General features: G+C 44.0%; 1 protein-coding gene across 1 annotated transcript in view; it reads left to right on the forward strand.

Moving 5' to 3' along the window:
• Window positions 1-4,049: 4,049 nt before the first annotated feature.
• pemt (phosphatidylethanolamine N-methyltransferase) overlaps window positions 4,050-18,455 on the forward strand; it is a 28,781-nt gene continuing 14,375 nt past the window's right edge. The window contains exons 1-3 of the mRNA XM_037464122.2: window positions 4,050-4,264; window positions 6,348-6,455; window positions 17,502-17,617. Of these exons, the coding sequence (XP_037320019.2) occupies window positions 4,163-4,264; window positions 6,348-6,455; window positions 17,502-17,617 (326 nt within the window). The 5' untranslated portion in view covers window positions 4,050-4,162. The remainder of the gene's footprint in view (window positions 4,265-6,347; window positions 6,456-17,501; window positions 17,618-18,455) is intronic.

The following is an 18,455-nucleotide window of genomic DNA, read 5'->3' on the forward strand; positions in this document are numbered from 1 at the left end:
GGGTAGGATAACTGTTGGACAGCTGGACTGAGAGCAAACCGGAGGACAGGTTGCACAGTACCAAATATTGGGGACATTTAGGAACATCGGCCGTGCCGGCTGACGTCGACTCTGCCGCTTTCTAAACAAGAGGCTGATCTCCACTGTTTCCTTTGTTTAACACGCTGCACTTATCCATTTCCTGTCCCGAATGGTTTGACTCATCGCTATTGTAAAGAGAAGAAGAAATGAGCTGCAGCTCGGATCAGTTTTCCCGACTGGCTGCAGACGGGAGGATGGATGGATGGATGGATGGATGGATGGATGGACACGTAGCTGGACGATTTGGATTCATGGTGCTAAATTTGGATGAAGGGGCTAATTTCCTTCTTTACAGCACAGTTCTTCTGTGTAGAGAGGAAGCCTGGAAAGGTCGATGTCTTGCTGCGTTGGAGGGTGTAAATGATCTCGGGGATCACTGCCAAACCTCCAATGAGATCCAATGACCTGCCGTTTCATTCAGCATATTAGACTGAATGCAATGGAAACTTTGAGGGACATTTACATTTGCTTTGGCTTTATTTCAATCCACTGATGGGGCAGACGTTCTGGCATTGATTTGGATGATTTTGAAAACGGTGAAATTTGTCTTCTCGCAGGAGATGCAACAACCCGTAAAGAAAGCATCTACATGTTATCACATCTGTTGCTCAAGCTCATCATCGGGTTTGTTGATATTACATGAGCAATGTTACTGTAAGCTATAACGAGTACGCAGGGATCAAGGTGTCCTTTGCGTAAGATAACTGGTGTGAATGAGCTCCTTGTGTGAAGTACAGCTGGAGGGAGAGAGCAAGCCAGAGCACAGGTCGTACAGAACCAAACAGTGGTGACTTTTAGGAGCATCAGCTGTGCTAATTTCATTTAGTTGAGCTGAAAACATCTCCAGCGGTTAATAGCGAGCTCATCAAGAGGCTGATCTCAGCTGTTGCTGTGATTATCATTATTTGACTAATCAGTATCGAGATGTGTAGAAGTGGTCTGTGTGTGGGAAGGAGAAAGCAGATGCAGTCGGTTATCATTACAGTCTGTAGATGGAAGCATGAATGGGTGATCGGGTGGATGGATGGGTGAATGGATTACTGAGAACAGGAGAGATTGATGGACAGGGCGCTGGATAATTGATTTATGATGCTAAATTTGGCTCATGAATGGAAGGGTTGATTTGCTTTTTACAGCTCATTGTAGAAAGGACTCCTTGTTTTTTGGAGGCAAAAATAATCTCATGATCTCATGTCACACTTGAAGCAGATGAAAAAAGCCATACTTTTGACAGCTTTTTACTTTTTCTGTCTTCCATTTGGTGTTAAATAGGTCGCATGACAAGTTACTGGTCTGTTTCAGGGCTGCTGACACACATTGAAGCAGCAATTTGATGTTCCAATGACACAATTTTCAACATGAGCTTCAGCCCATTGTTTTCATCCATATCGCTCAATTTGTGTCTTTTTATCACTTTGTGTATATCACCGCCCCTGTCAGACCGCACCCCCTCATAGTCGACGTCCCCCACCTGCCGTGTGACCTCAAAGGGCCCTCGCCACTTAGCCAGGAGTTTAGAGTTGGAAGAAGGAAGTAATACAAGTACCTTTTTCTTACCCGGTGTGAATTGTCGCTGCCGTTATTGCCTCTTGTCTCTTTGTCTCTCAGCAGGGCGGCCACCACATTGCCTGCTCCTCCATTTGACGACAGGCTCATTTTTCATTTTGGCTCTGATCATTTAACCCTTTCACAGGGACGGAGGGATTGTGGGAAAACCAGAGCAAAGACCGCAAACAAGTGACGTAGCGGCAGGAAATGATGCCGCCGGGCCGCTGTTTTGACAGACAAGGTTTACATGTGCTGACCACCGTGTGTGTGTGTGTGTGTGTGTGTGTGTGTGTGTGTGTGTGTGTGCGTGCTTAACCTCCTGTCCAATAGGTTTGAGCCTTGTAGGATGCGAGCGGGTGAAATGTTGCTTATGTGGACCATGACACGCCTAACAACAACAGATGGATTAAATATAGAATACTTTGCTATTGAAGGGAAGGTGGTTCATGGCTTCTGGAGCAGCTACTTTGTCAGGAGCCACTAAGTCAGGAAATGATCAATTTTCCTGCCATGTCACGTCAAACACCATTTTTTGATAACTGTCAGTCAGTGGTAGACACTGTGACAAACAGTATTTCCTGTGAATGCTTCATAATAAAAGTCCAGACCGGTTTTGCCGTGCTTTTAAAGAGTTTGATTTACCGTTTACTCTAATTTATCCATTACTTTATGTTCATATTATCATTTCTTCTTTTACTTGTGACATGTTTTGTTTAATAAAAACACATTTAATCAACATTGTTGTTAGGAGTATTACGATTTTGCAATAGTGAATTTATTGGATGGCTATTTTATTTTCTTGATCGTCCTCTATTTTAATACTTCAATAACATTCTGTACCAGTAGCCTGTGCAATTACATTCTGTCTTACTCCAGTGTGTGTGTGTGTGTGTGTGTGTGTGTGCGTGTGTGTGCGTGTGTGCGCTTGAGTATATGAAAACACAACCCGCACGGCTTCCTGCTATTCCACGGAAAGGCAAACACAGTCAGCTGTGGGAATGGTGACTGTAGAGTGTGTGGAAATGTGTGCGTTCGTGTGTCCTGTCAACCGAGGAGAGACACTGTGTGGAACCGACAGGTCTTGTAAAGTATTTGAGCACATCTGTGTTTGTGTGTGTCGTGTGCAGCTCTTATGCCATGAGACGTTTCTTCCCCCTTCTCTAAATTGACCCATAACACTAACTGGAGTGTCAGATTTATACGGTCGGTATTATAGCGGTGAGTTTTGCCGCCATGTTTATTCTTTTAAGAATGAAAATTACCCTCTTGTATTCAGCCTGAATGAGCTTCAATCCAAACCATCATCTCATTTCTGCATGTTTAGAGTCAAAAGTGCCTGGGAGGAAAGCCTTGAGTCATTTTAATATAATAAGATTATTACACAGTTCTCTAACCTCCAAAACAATAGAATCAGTGGTTGGAAACAAATGGCTTATACTTTTTATTTTTCTTCTTCTTTTGAGGTGTCTACATGCCTGGTGTTGTTTGCATCTGCAGCTTAAGCAGCAGGAGAAGGTGAAGAGCAGATGAAGAAGAGAATACAGAATTATCTTCACCTGCTGGCTGGATCGTTTCACCCGACGTGATGGAGCTCTCGCCTCCCACTGATGAACGGACTGTTTACTCAGACAGGGAGCAGCCAGGCTTTAAACACTCCCACCATATGGGGCATCTTCTACTTCACCCATCCGCTCTCCCAAATGCACAGCGGGAGGAGAGAGGCGAGGAGAGGAATAGAAAGGAAAGATGGGGGAGGCAAGGAAGGAGAAAGAACAGAAGAGAAAGTGAAAAAGTGGGGAAAAAGCCGACACGGTGAAGGGGAGAGAAAGTGACCGGAAATAGGAAGAGGACAACGAGATTGTAAAAAGGGAGGCAGGAAATTATGGTAGACTAATGAGCTTTGAAAATTGGCAAATAAAAAGAACATCAAGAACACTGAGGCAGGATAAAGGAAAAAACAGAACAGGCACAGGAGTGAAAGAGGGGAGAAGGGGAATGAATAGAGAAGCAAAGAAAAAAGGAGAAATAGAAATAAAATAAAAGAGCAGAAGGGAAGACGGGGGAAAAGGAGGGACAAGAGGGGTAAAGAACTAAGTAAAAAATCGAGACGGTAAAAATTAGCTTTTAATATACAATTACATTTAAAAATGTGTGTTTTCCAGCTATCCGTTACAAATAACTCATAGTTCATGTGCATCCTACTAAAATACCTCTAAATGAACTAAATTGCATCTCAAGTCATTGGTTTTGATTTTATGGCACAATGATCTAAAAGATGTCTCATAAACATGAAGCGAAAATATGGGCCGCAATGCGCGTAAAATCCCAATTAGATGCTTTTATCCAGTGCATGTGAAATAGGGACTACATTTCCCAAGATGCATTGAGCGCGGGTTAGAGGTTATGAGGACGTGTATAACGTTTGCTCCCTAGCTCCTCTGAAAAACACGAACTTTGCACTCAAAAAATTGTGTAATCATTTTATTTTCGCGTAATACAGGGCCGGGGGTCCGTTAGCGTGCGCGCGAGGTGTATGAGTGACGCGGCTGCGGTTCGGTACCAGAATCCCGGGGAAGAGAAGCGAGCCGTGCCGCTGGACTGCTGCGGAGGACTCAACAACGTGGACTACTCCAAGGTAACGTTACGAATGATGAAAGCTTCGGTGCTGAAGCCGGGCCGCGTGTGTGTGTCACGTTCCCAGGAGACCGCGAGGCCGCTGGGACACGCTGCAAAGGTCCCGGTTGGACCGGAGCAGTCCGCGTCACGGCGGGACTGAGCTCCTAACGGCGGAAATAAAAAAAAATAAAAAACATTTTTCAAAGTAAGAGCATGTTGTTCAAACCGACTGTAAACAAAGGCAAGAGGAAACATATTTCATTTATAAAGTAGTAGATTTTGTAACACAAATAATATTTTCAATCCCTTCTTTTTATGTCACTGTTTTAGTATGTTGAAAAGAATAAACAAAAAACCTTCTGCACTTTCCATTTTTCATACAATCTGTTATTAATTCTCTTTAATTCAAACAGCAAACAGCTTAATAGCAAACCATCCCGATTACTCTTGACTTTTTACCCTTTAAATTCCATTTGAAAAAGATAAGAGCGAGATCCGTGTCATAGAGTTAGCTGACATTTTCACCTGCAACCTTTCACAAGCTTTTATCAATCTTCACTTTAGTAACGCTTATGAACACCAAACTTCATTAATATTGTAAATATTTTCAGAGAGTAATGAAGATGGAATTAAAAGCATGCAGATAAAAATATCATAAACAACAATTAAAACAACAACAATTAAAACAAGTTTGCGTCTAACGGTAACATAATCATAGCTTGATGTAGAGGATTATTGTTATTGTTAACTTAACCCACTCATTTGTAGCCTTGACCTCCCTTGTTCATTATCTGTGTACGGCAAGTCCTTGGTGTCCCCTCGGGGCAAATTCTCTAGGAACAGTAATGGTGGCTAGCACTACTTTGTAAAAGAGAGTGCTAAGTTTTTTTATCACAGCTTAGCGATCATTATCACACAGGGAGATCTAACATTAAGATGGCATGAACTAATCGAATGAAGCACATGACACAAGCACGTTGTTGCTTTTCATCTCTTGCGTCAGCAGCTACGAACCCGGAAAAGCCGCACTGAGCCGTCCGGCGTGTGCCGAAGAAGGAACATCAGTCAGCGGCGCTGCGCTTCGTTTATTCACGCCAATGTGCCACACGTCATCCATTGCCTTAACAGTACAAATATTGTGTGCATGAGAGCATGTGATTTAACTGTGGTTTTTGTGAGAAGAGGAGCCGACGAAAAGCTGAAGCGTCATTAAAAAAAAGCCAATCCCACCCCGGTCAGACTCTTAATCCCACAAAATCTCTGCAATTAAACACATTGTAATGCGCAATGTTCAATAATAAATTCACGAGTAGTGTACTGCACACTTTTATTATCGAGGATGAAACCACTGCCACTGCCAGGGCATTCCAATTGTATCTACATTTTTATAGAAAAACAAGAAACCATCAACAATCATAACATCACAGCAGGCACGTTCACATTCATTAATCTGCCTTCTTTTGCATGTCATTGGTCAGAGAGCAGCATAAACAGTCTATCAATAATTGATCTATCCATCAATAATCTATGTTCAGCACTGAGGACTCAGCTGTCATTTACTGTGCAGGGACCTGTTAGTCTGTGAAGTCCATATTTGTACTGCCTTTCTTTTAAAAAACGTTGCTTCTGTCCACTCCTCCGGCTGGAAAAGATTTGAAAGGAAAATGACCAGGAAAGAGTTATCCACCCTTCTCCATTTTTATAGCAGGAGCAGGTGTGTTAGGCAGTAATTGGTCAGTGCAGATGTTACCTATGATGATATCATAATAGCTTCTTACTGTGTGTTTGTGTGTTTCCAGCATAAATGTCTTATTTCCATCCCGTTTTGGTTTTCCCTTTTGACGACACCTTGTTGTTGCGTCTTCTTCTTCGCTGGTTTCCTGGTATCCGACTGGAGAACCGGGGCCACGAACTGTTAATCCTGATCAGCTGATGTTCACATGCCAGCAGTGGATGAGAAACATCCACTCAGAATTATCTTTTCAAAAGATCTTTTGCGCTAAACTCGGATGAAAGGCTGGTTAATGTTTCCATATGACAGTATCCTAATCTCATTTTCATAAGCAGCAACCATAATATTGTTTTGTTGTGCTTTCTTTCAGATGGATTTGTCGCTTATAGAAGGGCTGCTGAAACTCACCAATTTCCAAGACTCCAGCTTCTGCGTCGCTGTGGCCGCCATCATTTTCAACCCTTTCTTCTGGAACGTGGTAAGAGATGCCGCGGATGTTGGAGCCACTAAAATAGTTCTGTTTGTCGCCTTGCATGACTCAGACGTTGTCTCGTTCGCGCTCCATTTTCACGTTGGTATCAGTCTTTGTTCTATGTTGTCGTCTCGAGAGGGTTAGACGCGCAACACAAGGCCCCAAAGGCCGGAATCCCAGCTGGGACGAGGCCCTGACGCGCTGTACATTCGGCACCAGCACACCGGACTCCCAGTAACGCCTTCAATGTAGTGGAAGAAACCAACTGGCACCGATAGGCTGCTGGTCTAATCAGGGCGATCAAACTGCACCTTCGGGCTCTTAGACAGGGCTACGCTTCACAGACTTAATCCTAATTGTTCAGCATAAGGATAGGGCAATCAGGACGGATTGTACTCCATATCTAATGGGCTGTACGTTACATAATATTGCGTCACAGTTATCGGGCTATGAATGATGTCGGGTGTTGGGGGTGATGATAGCTTAATGATCCTAAGACGTAGGAAGAGAAGGATCTCTTTTATTTTCAATCAGTTCGACATGTCGAGTGTTTGCAGACTTGAGTCATTCGAACCAGCCAATACGTTTATGCTTTGAGCCTAAAACATCCATCAGACACAGTGATAAGGATTGTCCAAGCTCTAAATGTTCATAAAAATAATACAACTTCAATAAAATACAGTTTTTTTGCTACTGTTGCATACGTTTCCCATCAGGATTTTGTGTTTCACTATCCGTTAAAAGCATCGCCTCATCCCGTCTGTGCATCTCTCACGTTACAAACGAGATGACAATAATTTGCATAGCGGCAAATGTCAGTGAGGCGGTCTGCGCTCCCCCCCCCCCTCCCTCCAGCACGTGGTCCCAAATCAGCCTGTTTTTGTGCATTACGCTCAAAGATCACCTGTAAGTGGCTGTAATAGGGAATGATGGAACTCATTTAGAGAGGCTTGTGATAAAAGATGACACGCTGCGGGTGTCAGGCACGAGGTTTCATTTGGTTTCAACGGACCGACGTCTCTTAAAGGAAGCAAGCCATTGATCACGTTTCTGCCGCACTCCAAGGCTCGGACACGTGCCGATCTCTTATTGGAAGTATTCTTTCACTGTTGGGCTGACTTGTGCCGCCGTAGCTGCCCAGCTGGTCCAGGGAGCGTTCTCTTTGATGGCGATGGGATCTCTGAAGACCCCCTCTCACCCACCATTGTTGCCTGGCACACTGCGTCCCCAATGTGCTGTGCCCCTTGATGCTGCTGAAGGGTTAGCATTTTCAGTGCTACAAAGGGCTGAAATATTTCAACTTGAAGTTCTCATCATTCCATTCTCGCCTCTGCTGTGTGTGTGTGTGTGGAACAAAAAAAGAAAACCGTTTAGCAGAAAATCCATCAATCGTAAAAAAAATCAATGGGTTAGTCAATAAAACCATTATTGCTATTTGCAGCCTAGTGCCATTAACCTACAAACGTCCTCACGCATTCTACAGAGTTGTGTCTCACGACTACTGTTTGCCGTGACCTGACATTTTGTACCCGCACAGAATCAAAGTGTGTCTCCTGTGGTCCGGTCCACCACTCCGTCTGTAGCCTGGTGAGCGAGGACGGAGTCGCTTTCTTTGTCTTTTTTGTAAAAGCAGCCGTGTGAGGTGCACGCTGCCCGGCTCAGTCGTGTGCCCGGAGTAATAAGACATGGTTGGTGTGACCGTGCGCGCTGCGGACGTTGTGACCAGGAGATGCTCCGCAGAAGGAAACAGCCCAGCAGCTTTCACTCGGGGGATCAACCTCCGGTGCAACACAAACTCCTCCCAGGAAGCATTTCACTGTGACTGGGATTGATGCATTCGTCCGAATGTACATTCAGGCTCAACTGATGCAACAGAAATAAGAGCAGGACCAGGGCAACTTTTGTGCAGTGCCCAGTATCTTTTATTGAACTTCTCAAGGGGCCGACTGCACGAGCTTAGAGAGCGAAGGAGACAGACTGAAGCAAGAAGAAATATTTGTATATTTCAGTGAGTTATTGAAGAAAGTATAATAATATTAAGAAACACCTAACCTAACCTCGGTGAAGTTGCAACTCCAGCGAGTTACTCTTCTGCTTCTTTTGTTCTGTTCACTTTTCTCTGCAGACTTGGAAACCATTAAATGCCTCCGCAGTACTTTGATACAATAGGCACAACATGTGTGGGCCTTTCGTTGTGCACACAGTGTGCCCGTCTAGTGACGTGTGTGGGCAGATTGTGCAGCTTCACTTTTTGACTTCCTGTTAAGAGTGTGTTCGGCATTATAACCTTGTGGGGCTGGACATTTAGTTTCCATGGAGAATGACTGGTGTGAGCCGCTGGATGTGTGCAGAGGATTGCACTGAGATGCTGAACACTTACTCAACTTGTTTTGTTCTTTTTAGCTCCGAGAAACAGCGGGCCAAGAGATTCAACAACTTTACCGAAAATCTTTTACTTTATTTTCTATTTTGTGTTATTTGTGTTTTTTCTCTTATATCCATCCCTAGTTGCTGTGAAAACTTCCCCATCAAACAACTACATTCATTTTAGTGTATCGCCAACAAAAATACACCTTGTAGGATTACATTTGACCCTGTTTACGCAACGCTCGTTTTTACTAAGAACTGGTGAACGCATCACGATGCATCCCATAGTGTCGACACCTCCGTAATAAGGAGGACTGTGCTGGCCAGACACAAACCAGTCAGTGCGAGAATTAATAACAAATGACATTATTTTAGCCGATCCAAATGCTTCTGAAAGTTTAAAGAATTAAGTTAAATAAATAAATAATAGACATGAGTCCTCTTCAGTCGGCTGATGAACTTTTACACTGACATTGTCTGTGTGTCTGTGTGTGTGTGTGTGTGTGTGTGTGTGTGTGTGTGTGTGTGTGTGTGTGTGTGTGTGTGTGTGTGTGACGTTGCAATCTGTGCCGCTCTGTGTCAACATTCAAGCGAAACGCGGCACATTAGTGTAAACATGACATGTCGTGGGTCCCCATCTGGGAGAAACCCCGCGCCGGGTCGAGGTCGTGAGGTCGACCCGAGGACCATCTCCGCCATCGGTTCCCCTGAGCGACGAGTGTTAACGCGCCAAGAAAGAAGAAGAAGAAGAAGCAGCGGCGGCGTGAATACGATTAGATTAGAGGCAGATGTCACGCTGACACAGCGCGCCGGGAGGAGAGGGGTCGGCCTGCTCTCTTTAGTTTTACATCACTGCGCTGGACAGGCCTTGAGATAACACACTGTGGGAAAACTGCTCTCTGCTGTTGTTGCCGATTTATTTATGGGAGGCCCAAGTTGCAATAATTGTCCTTTTAGTTGTGCACGCGTCCATTTCACGGGCTGTGGAAGCGTCCCAACCATCATCTGAGGACGGATAGGTGTCATTTCATCACCAGGGCCATTGGAAATAAAAGAGGAGGAACTGTAATGGTGTAAAAAAAAAAGTCAAAGGAATTATTTAAAGAAAAACGTGTCCGGCTAATTCTTAATATTTATAAACTAAAAATAAAAGGGTAAAAACTGAAGGCAAAACAGGAGGGAGAAAACTGAGGGGACAAATGAGCAGGCTGGAATAAAACACAATCATTACCTGAAAATGGACTCTAAAAAGCAAAAAAAAAATAGTAAAACCAAAAAATAAAAGAGATGGCCTCGCACAGCTCTGCAACATTTACCTGAAAACCATCTACGGCATTTACCAAATATACATTGTAGTTTCTGACGCACATAGCAGTCTTTGTCTTATTGACAGTTATATATTAAGGATCATTATTAGCAGGACTATATGGGCTGATTACTGTGCATTAAAGTGTCAGGGCTTGAAAGCTGCTGGTGTGTGCGTGTGTGTGTGTGCGAAGGTCGTCTAATGTTTTGCCAGACATTTTCCGCTTCTTTTAGAGAAGGAGCCTCTCTAACATCACACAAACACCTTGAGTTCTGTCTTGTCCATTTTTTTTCCACTTTTAACCAGAGAAAAATATGCACTTAACGGTTGATTCAAAGGCCCAGATCAAAGTTATTCCACTGTATCCACTGATGCTGTCATTGTTATCGGCTGTCATTCCTCTGTTGTTATTCTGCTTAGCATATGAATCATTACTGTCATTTGCATTTTAATACGTCGCGACTCTGTTATGTTGTTCATTGTACGCACGTGGCATCTCTTTTTGGGATCCTTCTACGATCACATTACATTACTGTGACCTCACCTTATTTGGTTTTATTTATTATTCCTAGTGTATCGACTTGTCTTTCACCTGAAACAATGACTCCCTCCGTTCTTGGCAGTGCATTTGATAGATAACATGTTTTCTCTGAGGGGAATGTCGGTGCCGTGACATGGGAGAGCAATGGGTTTGAATGCGAGGATGAATGTGACAAATGTGATTGGCCATGGTGGTCTCCTCTGAGGCGGCCACGTATGCACTGCATGCTGTGTTAGGGTCAGGGTAAGGAGAATAAAGCTCTCTTCAATACATTTATTACACTTTTGTTTGTGTTTTTAGTGGCGGAAACTCACAAAGAAACAGCCACACAGCAGTTGACCCAACGGCGTCTATTCACAGCTTTTTCCTTTTGGCTTCATCCGGAATCAATCAGATCCTGATTGCATCTTCATTTTTTCAGTAACCGCAGAAACAACAACTGACTGTGCACGTACCAGCAAAGGTCAGCCTCAGGTGAGCAAAAAGAGGCCACCCGATGCATGCATAACCAAGCTGCCTTTCGTGTGGCGGCGGAGCGAACAACGAATTCCCCGTCACCTGATCCGCAGCCTGCATATGGAGTCGGGTCTCCAGTCATCAGGTCCGTGCTGCCCAGTGACCTGCATCTACTGGGACCAGACGTGCCACGGCTCGTGCTGCCGCAGCACTTTCTGCAGCCGCTGCCCATGTCGTGGAGGTGAAACTGCCCGTCTCCAAATAATATATTAGATGTAATGGTTTAAGCCTCACCTGGGTTTCGATGGAACCCCAGAGGTCGCAGTAGTAACAGTTACTCAAATCCCAAACTGTTTGGAGGCCAAAGGTTACGTGTGAGGGTTGAAGATTCACACCGTATTGTAGGGAGGGACGTTGTGAGGAAGAGAAGGGAAGAGAACAGAAGGATTTAAAGGTCTGGACCCAGGAAAGTCCTGGCTTCCCGTGTTGGTGATGTCCTCCTGGTTTCAGGCTCCCATTCCCTCAGTATTTTTTTTAACATTGAGGAATGAAACATGTTCTTGGAGAAACTCCTAGTAAATGTACACACCTGAAAAGGTGTATCCTTTAATGCGGCTTGACCTTGGATGACTGTGATACTGCAGATAAGATCAAGGCAATAGCAGCTTTTCAATAATCAAACTCTTCACTGTACACGCTGTACGTATTGACTTCAGTCAGCTGGATATTCATGTCATCAGTGAGGAACTAAAGGTTCAGATCATTCATCAAACATTTCAATTACACTGATTGCAATGGTGATCTGACCTCAAACGTCCCCATAACTCCGGGACTGTGTGTGTGTGTGTGTGTGTGTGTGTGTGTGTGTGTGTGTGTGTGTGTGTGTGTGTGTGTGCACGGTAGAGAATCAGATGCTCATTAAACTCAATGGGCATGTAAACACAACAACAAGAAATCAATGTTTGATTAAAGTTAAGAAGTTACATTTGATTGACTCTGTTAAGGCATTTAAAAAAAAGATTTGATAGGAAAGGTCATTTAAGGTAAACTGTATTTGTATAGGTATATATTAAGAGAGATGCCTTTATCCCTGCTGTCTTTTTCATATTTAAGTAAAAGGCTGTAATAATTTAATATACACGATCGTTTTAAGGTTTAATTCAATTATTTCACTTTACATTCATGTTTTTCCGTTCTTGAGATGGTTCACATGGCCCAAACAGAGCAACAGTTTTGTCGACTGTGATCTTAGAAAGACAAATAATACAAGTAATATTTATTATATTACAATCAAATCTATTTTCTAAATAAAAAACTAAAAAACATACACATGGAGCCTCATCACATATCGGATCCGTCTCGTCCCACAGGCCACAGGTCGCTCAAAGGGTTAATGAAGTCCGATGATCACCCGTCAATGATTATAGTCACATTACTCTGTGCATTACACACAAGCCACAGGCTCTGAACCCTTAGTGTGGCCACAGTGCATTTTCAGCCTTTTCAGCCTTTCCACCAATGATTTCCTTTCATATATTTTCGTTCGGCCTATTTCACTTTGATTTTCTATGTCAAAATTGCTACATGGCGACCGTTAGGGGCCACAACCTTGACATCGGCATAGATCCATTTTGCTATTACGCAGGCTGAAATCATAAGAGCTGAATCATCGTTACTGATATAATTGGGGTGATATAATAGGGTTGACCTGCTGCCTCTGCCTGGAGGCGGATCACAACACCGATCCCAATTTCATATGGCTTTAACTTGCATGCAAGGGGTGTTTTAGGGCCCAGTTTAATTATATGAATAGCAGGATGCCACACTTACTGTGTATAACCAAAACAGTAAAACTACTCAAAGAAAACGCTTGATCTGTTGTGCAATTCAATGAGCAACTCATGGGAATCCAACTTTTAGACAATGACAAATCCGCTAACCTCATTTCTATTGGTAAAGCTGATGAAGTGTCAGGTCCCCTTTTCCTCTGGCATACTGGGAGCTCTACCACATCATGACACATGGCAGGTATAGTGTCAACATGTGCTTGGCCATAAAACCAGCTATTGGAACTTCAATAATCTCGCAAGAGGTTCAAGCGGAGAAACCAAAATGTCTTCTCTGTTACAAAACGTCATGGTAATCCATCTGCTTCAGTCTGGACCGAAGGGGTGGACTGGCAGCCTCCCTAGAGCCGCACTGCTAAGGGGATGGGAGGGGGGGGGGGGCAAAAGAAGAAGGTGTCCTGTCCCCTGAAGGCGATCCATCTTTCTCTAAAAATGAATCTGTTTATTTGGAAGTGCATGTTCTCCCCCGTATCTGCCGTTGAAAAAATCTCCATAATTCCGAATATATTCAAATATCCAATCAGTGCTTTTAATCAGGGTGTCGCTGATGTGCATGTGATCCATCCGTGTTCTTGTTCTACCTTCTCCTCGTTACTCCACGACAGCACACATCCCTGCGTTAAATGCTCTCGGCTGTGTGTGTGTGTGTGTGTGTGTGTCTGATGGAGTGACAGCCAAACACTGGAATGGCAGGGAGTGTGGATAGGAGAGGCTTTTGTGGAGACTTTGCCTCTTCCAGGTGTTCGTTCTCACACTAAGAGTTGCTCCCACTCTAAAACTGTGGAACAGGCCAACGTGAACCCACAGAAGATAATGACAATCGCGACAAAAAACCAGAGCAACCCGGTAGATTGTGTAAAAACACCATGACTAAAAGGTAATTAACGGAACCATCTGGGGGACTTCAGCTTTATTTTTCCTGTTTGGGTCACTTAGAAGTTCCTACCCCTCGGATGTCTCACTTATTTCCTGCATTCAAGCCCAGTCGAGTGTGTGTACGTGGGATTTATTTGGGCTGATGGGAACGCTGTGGGAGCCTGTTACCCAGGCCTTGATTGAATCTGTCTTCGAGTGCTGCTTGTTCTGCCGTGCTGGTGCCACTCCCTGGTTTCTCCCCCCCCCCCCCCCCCCCCCCATCCTTTGGCTTCACTTCCGAGTTGATAAGAGCATCAGCAGTCTGTCTGCACAACACCTGAGTGACTTGAGTGTACTCGCTTGCCCAGAGGTTCATCAAACCTGCGGATTGAGATGAGTGTGCAGTCCCACCGATGCTCCAGTGGTCTGTAGAGGGGCGTTGTAATCTTTTTTTCCCCCCCACGTGGGTTTAAGATGGGTTCTTGGGTTGCCTTTTGCCAAATAGACATGAAGACAGTAACAGTTTGTCTGGTTTGTTTAGTCCAGCCGTATGCTCCACTGTGTGGAAAGGACTGGGATCCCTCTGTCATGTGCCACTGCTTATTGCTCTTCTTTTTTTAACATTTGTTTTCTAACTTTTTTAAATGTACAAATCAATACATATAAATAAAAGGAATCAAAATACCAGAATTTGATAAATATCGAATTTAATGGAACTCCCATTGATGTAATGCCCAACCCAGCTCTGATAGTAGTCAATCTCCCAATGAACTGCGTTTCGTTCTTTTGATTTGCATTTGAATAATGATTCAAAACTTTTCACACAGCATATGTTTTTCTGCTTCGTCTTCCTGTCTTTCACTTCCACTTCTTCCTAGCCGCTGTCTTGATTATGCCATCTTCTGTTGGAGCCTTAGGAGCCTTCTGGTTGAGGGTTGAATGAACCTTATGTACCGTAACTTCTCTTTTTTACTTTGCAGCACCAAACACCAAAAGGATAGAACGGATGTGATTGGTTTGAAGATTATTGTGATGGATATTAATGAATGAGAGGAGATCGACACACTGAGACCACCTGGCATGTTTTTAGGTTAACAGGCCCCCGACGCCCTGATGGGATCTGGGGGTCGGGTGCTAGATAAGTGCTTAAACAAGCTGCTGCAACGATGGCCGACGACTGAAAAACAGGTCATTTAAGAAATGAACGACTGAAAGTGTGTTCATTTTCTTTTTTTTCTTCTTTACTTAGATTCTCCAAAGGAAATCCAGTACAAACATGGACTTCCCAGAAGAACGAATAAATCGCAATGTTGAACGCAACCATTAATCCGTCAACATTTATCCACAAATGGATGATTATTTAACAGCGACAACATTACGATGCGTTTGTCATATTTGTCATATCTGCACGCACAAATGTGTTACCTGCAAGGCTAACCCGCTACCAAACGGCCCTTTGTTATTGTTGACCTTGTGGCTCTTGGTGTCCCAGTGTCTCAAGGAGCAGACTGTAACGTAATCAAGGCTAGGATGTAATCTCAGGGTGAGTCACAGAGCAGCCAAATTATGGTTGGGATTTCATTTCCCAGAAGTCTCCTTCCTCCAAAGCCTCCAAATTAGGATCCAAGATCGATCAAGGAGGAGCACACGTTGAGGGGGGAGGGGGGGGGCAGAGAGCCCAGGGAGAATGACTGTGAAGCAGTTGTGCCCCACTGCGTGCCCTCGGGTTTATCATCTGACCAAAGTAAAGCTTAAGCCCCGCCTCCGCCCTCCTGTCACCGCCTCAGGCTGCCTAGCGACTGATAGTCAAACGCCGCGCTTTGTTTTCCTTTCACTTTGGTGCATATTCTCGAAATCCGTCTTCCTTCCCGTGAGCATTGAAAAGGTGTTACCATGGCAACATCCGTGTCCTTTTACAGTCCACCCGCACGGTTCGGGTTAGACAACAATTTGGAGTGGACCAACGATACTTTTGCCCGGTGACGGGTGACAGTTCAAACACCTGTTAGGTCGCAGAACATTTTGTAATAGTTTCTATTTTGAGCGTGAAGTGCGACTTGAAGAGCTGTACAGGGAACAATCGCCAATTAGAGGCTTTTTATAGCCGTACGATGAGTCCTTATGGACCAGCCATCTAAGGGATGTGCACAAATAAGAACAAGAATAGCAGATGGTTTCCTCTGAGGGGAAATATTATCTGATTGTGTACGGTAGTTGTCTTCTTAGTCCCGTAGTACAAATAGTATTTGTTAGTCTAAAAAGTGAGGTTTTAAGATGTAGTATTGTACATTATTCAACTGGGCAAACGTTCTTAAAAGTGTACGAACGTATCGATATACGAGCCTCTCGTCCGTCAGAAGCGACCGCTTGGAATTGCACAACTGCGAATGAACGTTGTGGGTCCAACGAAGCCAACTCAGATTTTGTGTGAAGATGTCAGTCTCCAAAGAAACCATGAGACATGCGACCATTTTTGATACATCAAATGACCTCTGGGATTATAACAGCTCTTTGAAACTTAGAAACCACTGGCTTTCTTTGGTCTATTAGCAGGGTTTGGTCAAAAATGAAAAGTTCTTGCCTCCTCTAGTTTGACTCAGACACGCTGTTAACTCCTGGATGCATTGTGAGCTGTCTGCCAGGAGGCCTGGTCTCCCTTTTGTTTCTCCCTTGCTGTACTAAAACTAAAACAGACACAGCGGCGCTTAAAACAGTGAAGGCGTTCACACACTAATCGCTGCGTTTCAAACTAACTTTTCTCTGAAAACTGAAATGAGAGGCGAGTGCAGACTTCCTGTCCATATTTCCTGGAATGTGGTACTACGTGGTTTCTTGCAATTTCAAATAGTAGGAAAGGAACGGAAATGACTGCCTCAATCACACAATCCTCCGTCATGGTGAGGGATAAAAAAGAAGGGAAATATTTGAAAAGATTCCGATGTTTCTAGGTCAAGGTTTTAAAGGAATAGCTAAATAATTTCACAAGCATCAACACATTCATCTGTTAGCGGTCAATGAAAGTAAGCCGTCACGTACGTGCTCTCTGTGAATGCTTCACATTCTTAAATCAGAGGGTGAAGGCAACAACCACATCATCTCAACCTAGTAACAAATATCTGTTTTATTATATGCTTTCACTGGGGCTAAAACTTGGCCTTGAATAATAGTTCTTTGGACTTTCGGGGGTTGGACGGGCTCACAGCCTGGTTTTCAATCGGGGAACAACATCATGTATATAATATTTTAGGATTTTAAAAGTGTCTGACGTAAAAAGCCCCATACAAATAACATAATATATTCATCTTATTATTATTTGATTCATTTTGCTAAGCCGAAGAGAGTTGGTCGAGACCAAAATAGGGCCAAAAGAGGGAATATTGGAGTGACATGTATGAGTTTGAAGAGAAAAAGAACATTAAATAAATGTATCTGCTCGATGCAAACATCTTTTCACAAACACAATGGCCGTTGCTGAATTTTTCGGAGACAATTTGTTGCGATTAAGACTCGCTGATGGTCCTCCAGTTTCCCACATAAATCAGTCTAAGCAGATGTTATTTTAGTCTATCCTTTCCCTCCTGCATGTCAAGTCGACTACCCCCCCCTCCCCCGTATAACCGTAGTATGGATTCCGCCTGCATCTCATGACTCGTGCTTTGTGTCTCTTTGTCTTTCGTCAGGTGGCCAGATGGGAGCATCGTACACGCTCTCTCTCCAGGCTCTTTGGTAGCCCCCACCTGGCCTGTTACTGCCTGGGCTTCGTCATCATCCTCCTCAACGTGTACCGCAGTCACAGGTGAAGCGCTCGCTCTCCTCCTCAATTCAAGTCTTTTTTGATCCTCATCATCTTCAGCTCCCTTTTCCTTCATGCAAATGAAATCCAAAGCACTTTTGATCAACCTGCATGAGCGAACTAGTCGGGAAGGCCCTACACATTGGGGCGGTGGGTGTGTGCGTGTTCACTAGTAGTTAAACCTAAAAAGTGTATTTTGTATTTCAACTTTCCACTGTGGCTCCGTGTGCAACCATGACAACCACAAAACCCACCGTGACGGACTGGGAATGCCATGTCAGCCTTTGAACTGCATTAGCAGGTCATTCCTGGAATGCAATATAAATGTTGGGGAAACACTGGGATCAGAATCATACTATCCCAAAGTATATATATATATATATATATATATATATATATATATGTGTGTGTGTGTGTGTGTGTGTGTGTGTGTGTGTGTGTGTGTGTGTGTGTGTGTGTACAAATGTGGGATCAAAGTCCAGGCTGCAGCCAATGGACCTGATGATCTAAAGTGGCCGATGCAAGCCACACAGAGATGGAAGAGCAGAGAAGAGTGGATGATGGCGGAGTAGAACATGACCAGCAGCTCCTCAGGGAGGTTGAACCTCCTTAGCAGGTGCACACGTTGTGGCAGAGGCAATAGAAGCAGTAGCCTGTGACTTTCTAGGAAATGGTGGAGGAGGGAGCAGCCGTCCCCGGGGAACATTACATCTTTGGCCCTGTTTGTGATCAACGTGAAGTGAGGATTTGAAGCGGAAATGGACGGGAACATCTCTGATATGAAACTCCGTGAAGGCGCACCGCTACACCTCAAAACCCAGCATTAATAAACGCCACTTTC

The sequence above is a fragment of the Pungitius pungitius genome, chromosome 21, assembly GCF_949316345.1.
Source record: "Pungitius pungitius chromosome 21, fPunPun2.1, whole genome shotgun sequence".
NCBI lineage: Eukaryota > Metazoa > Chordata > Actinopteri > Perciformes > Gasterosteidae > Pungitius > Pungitius pungitius.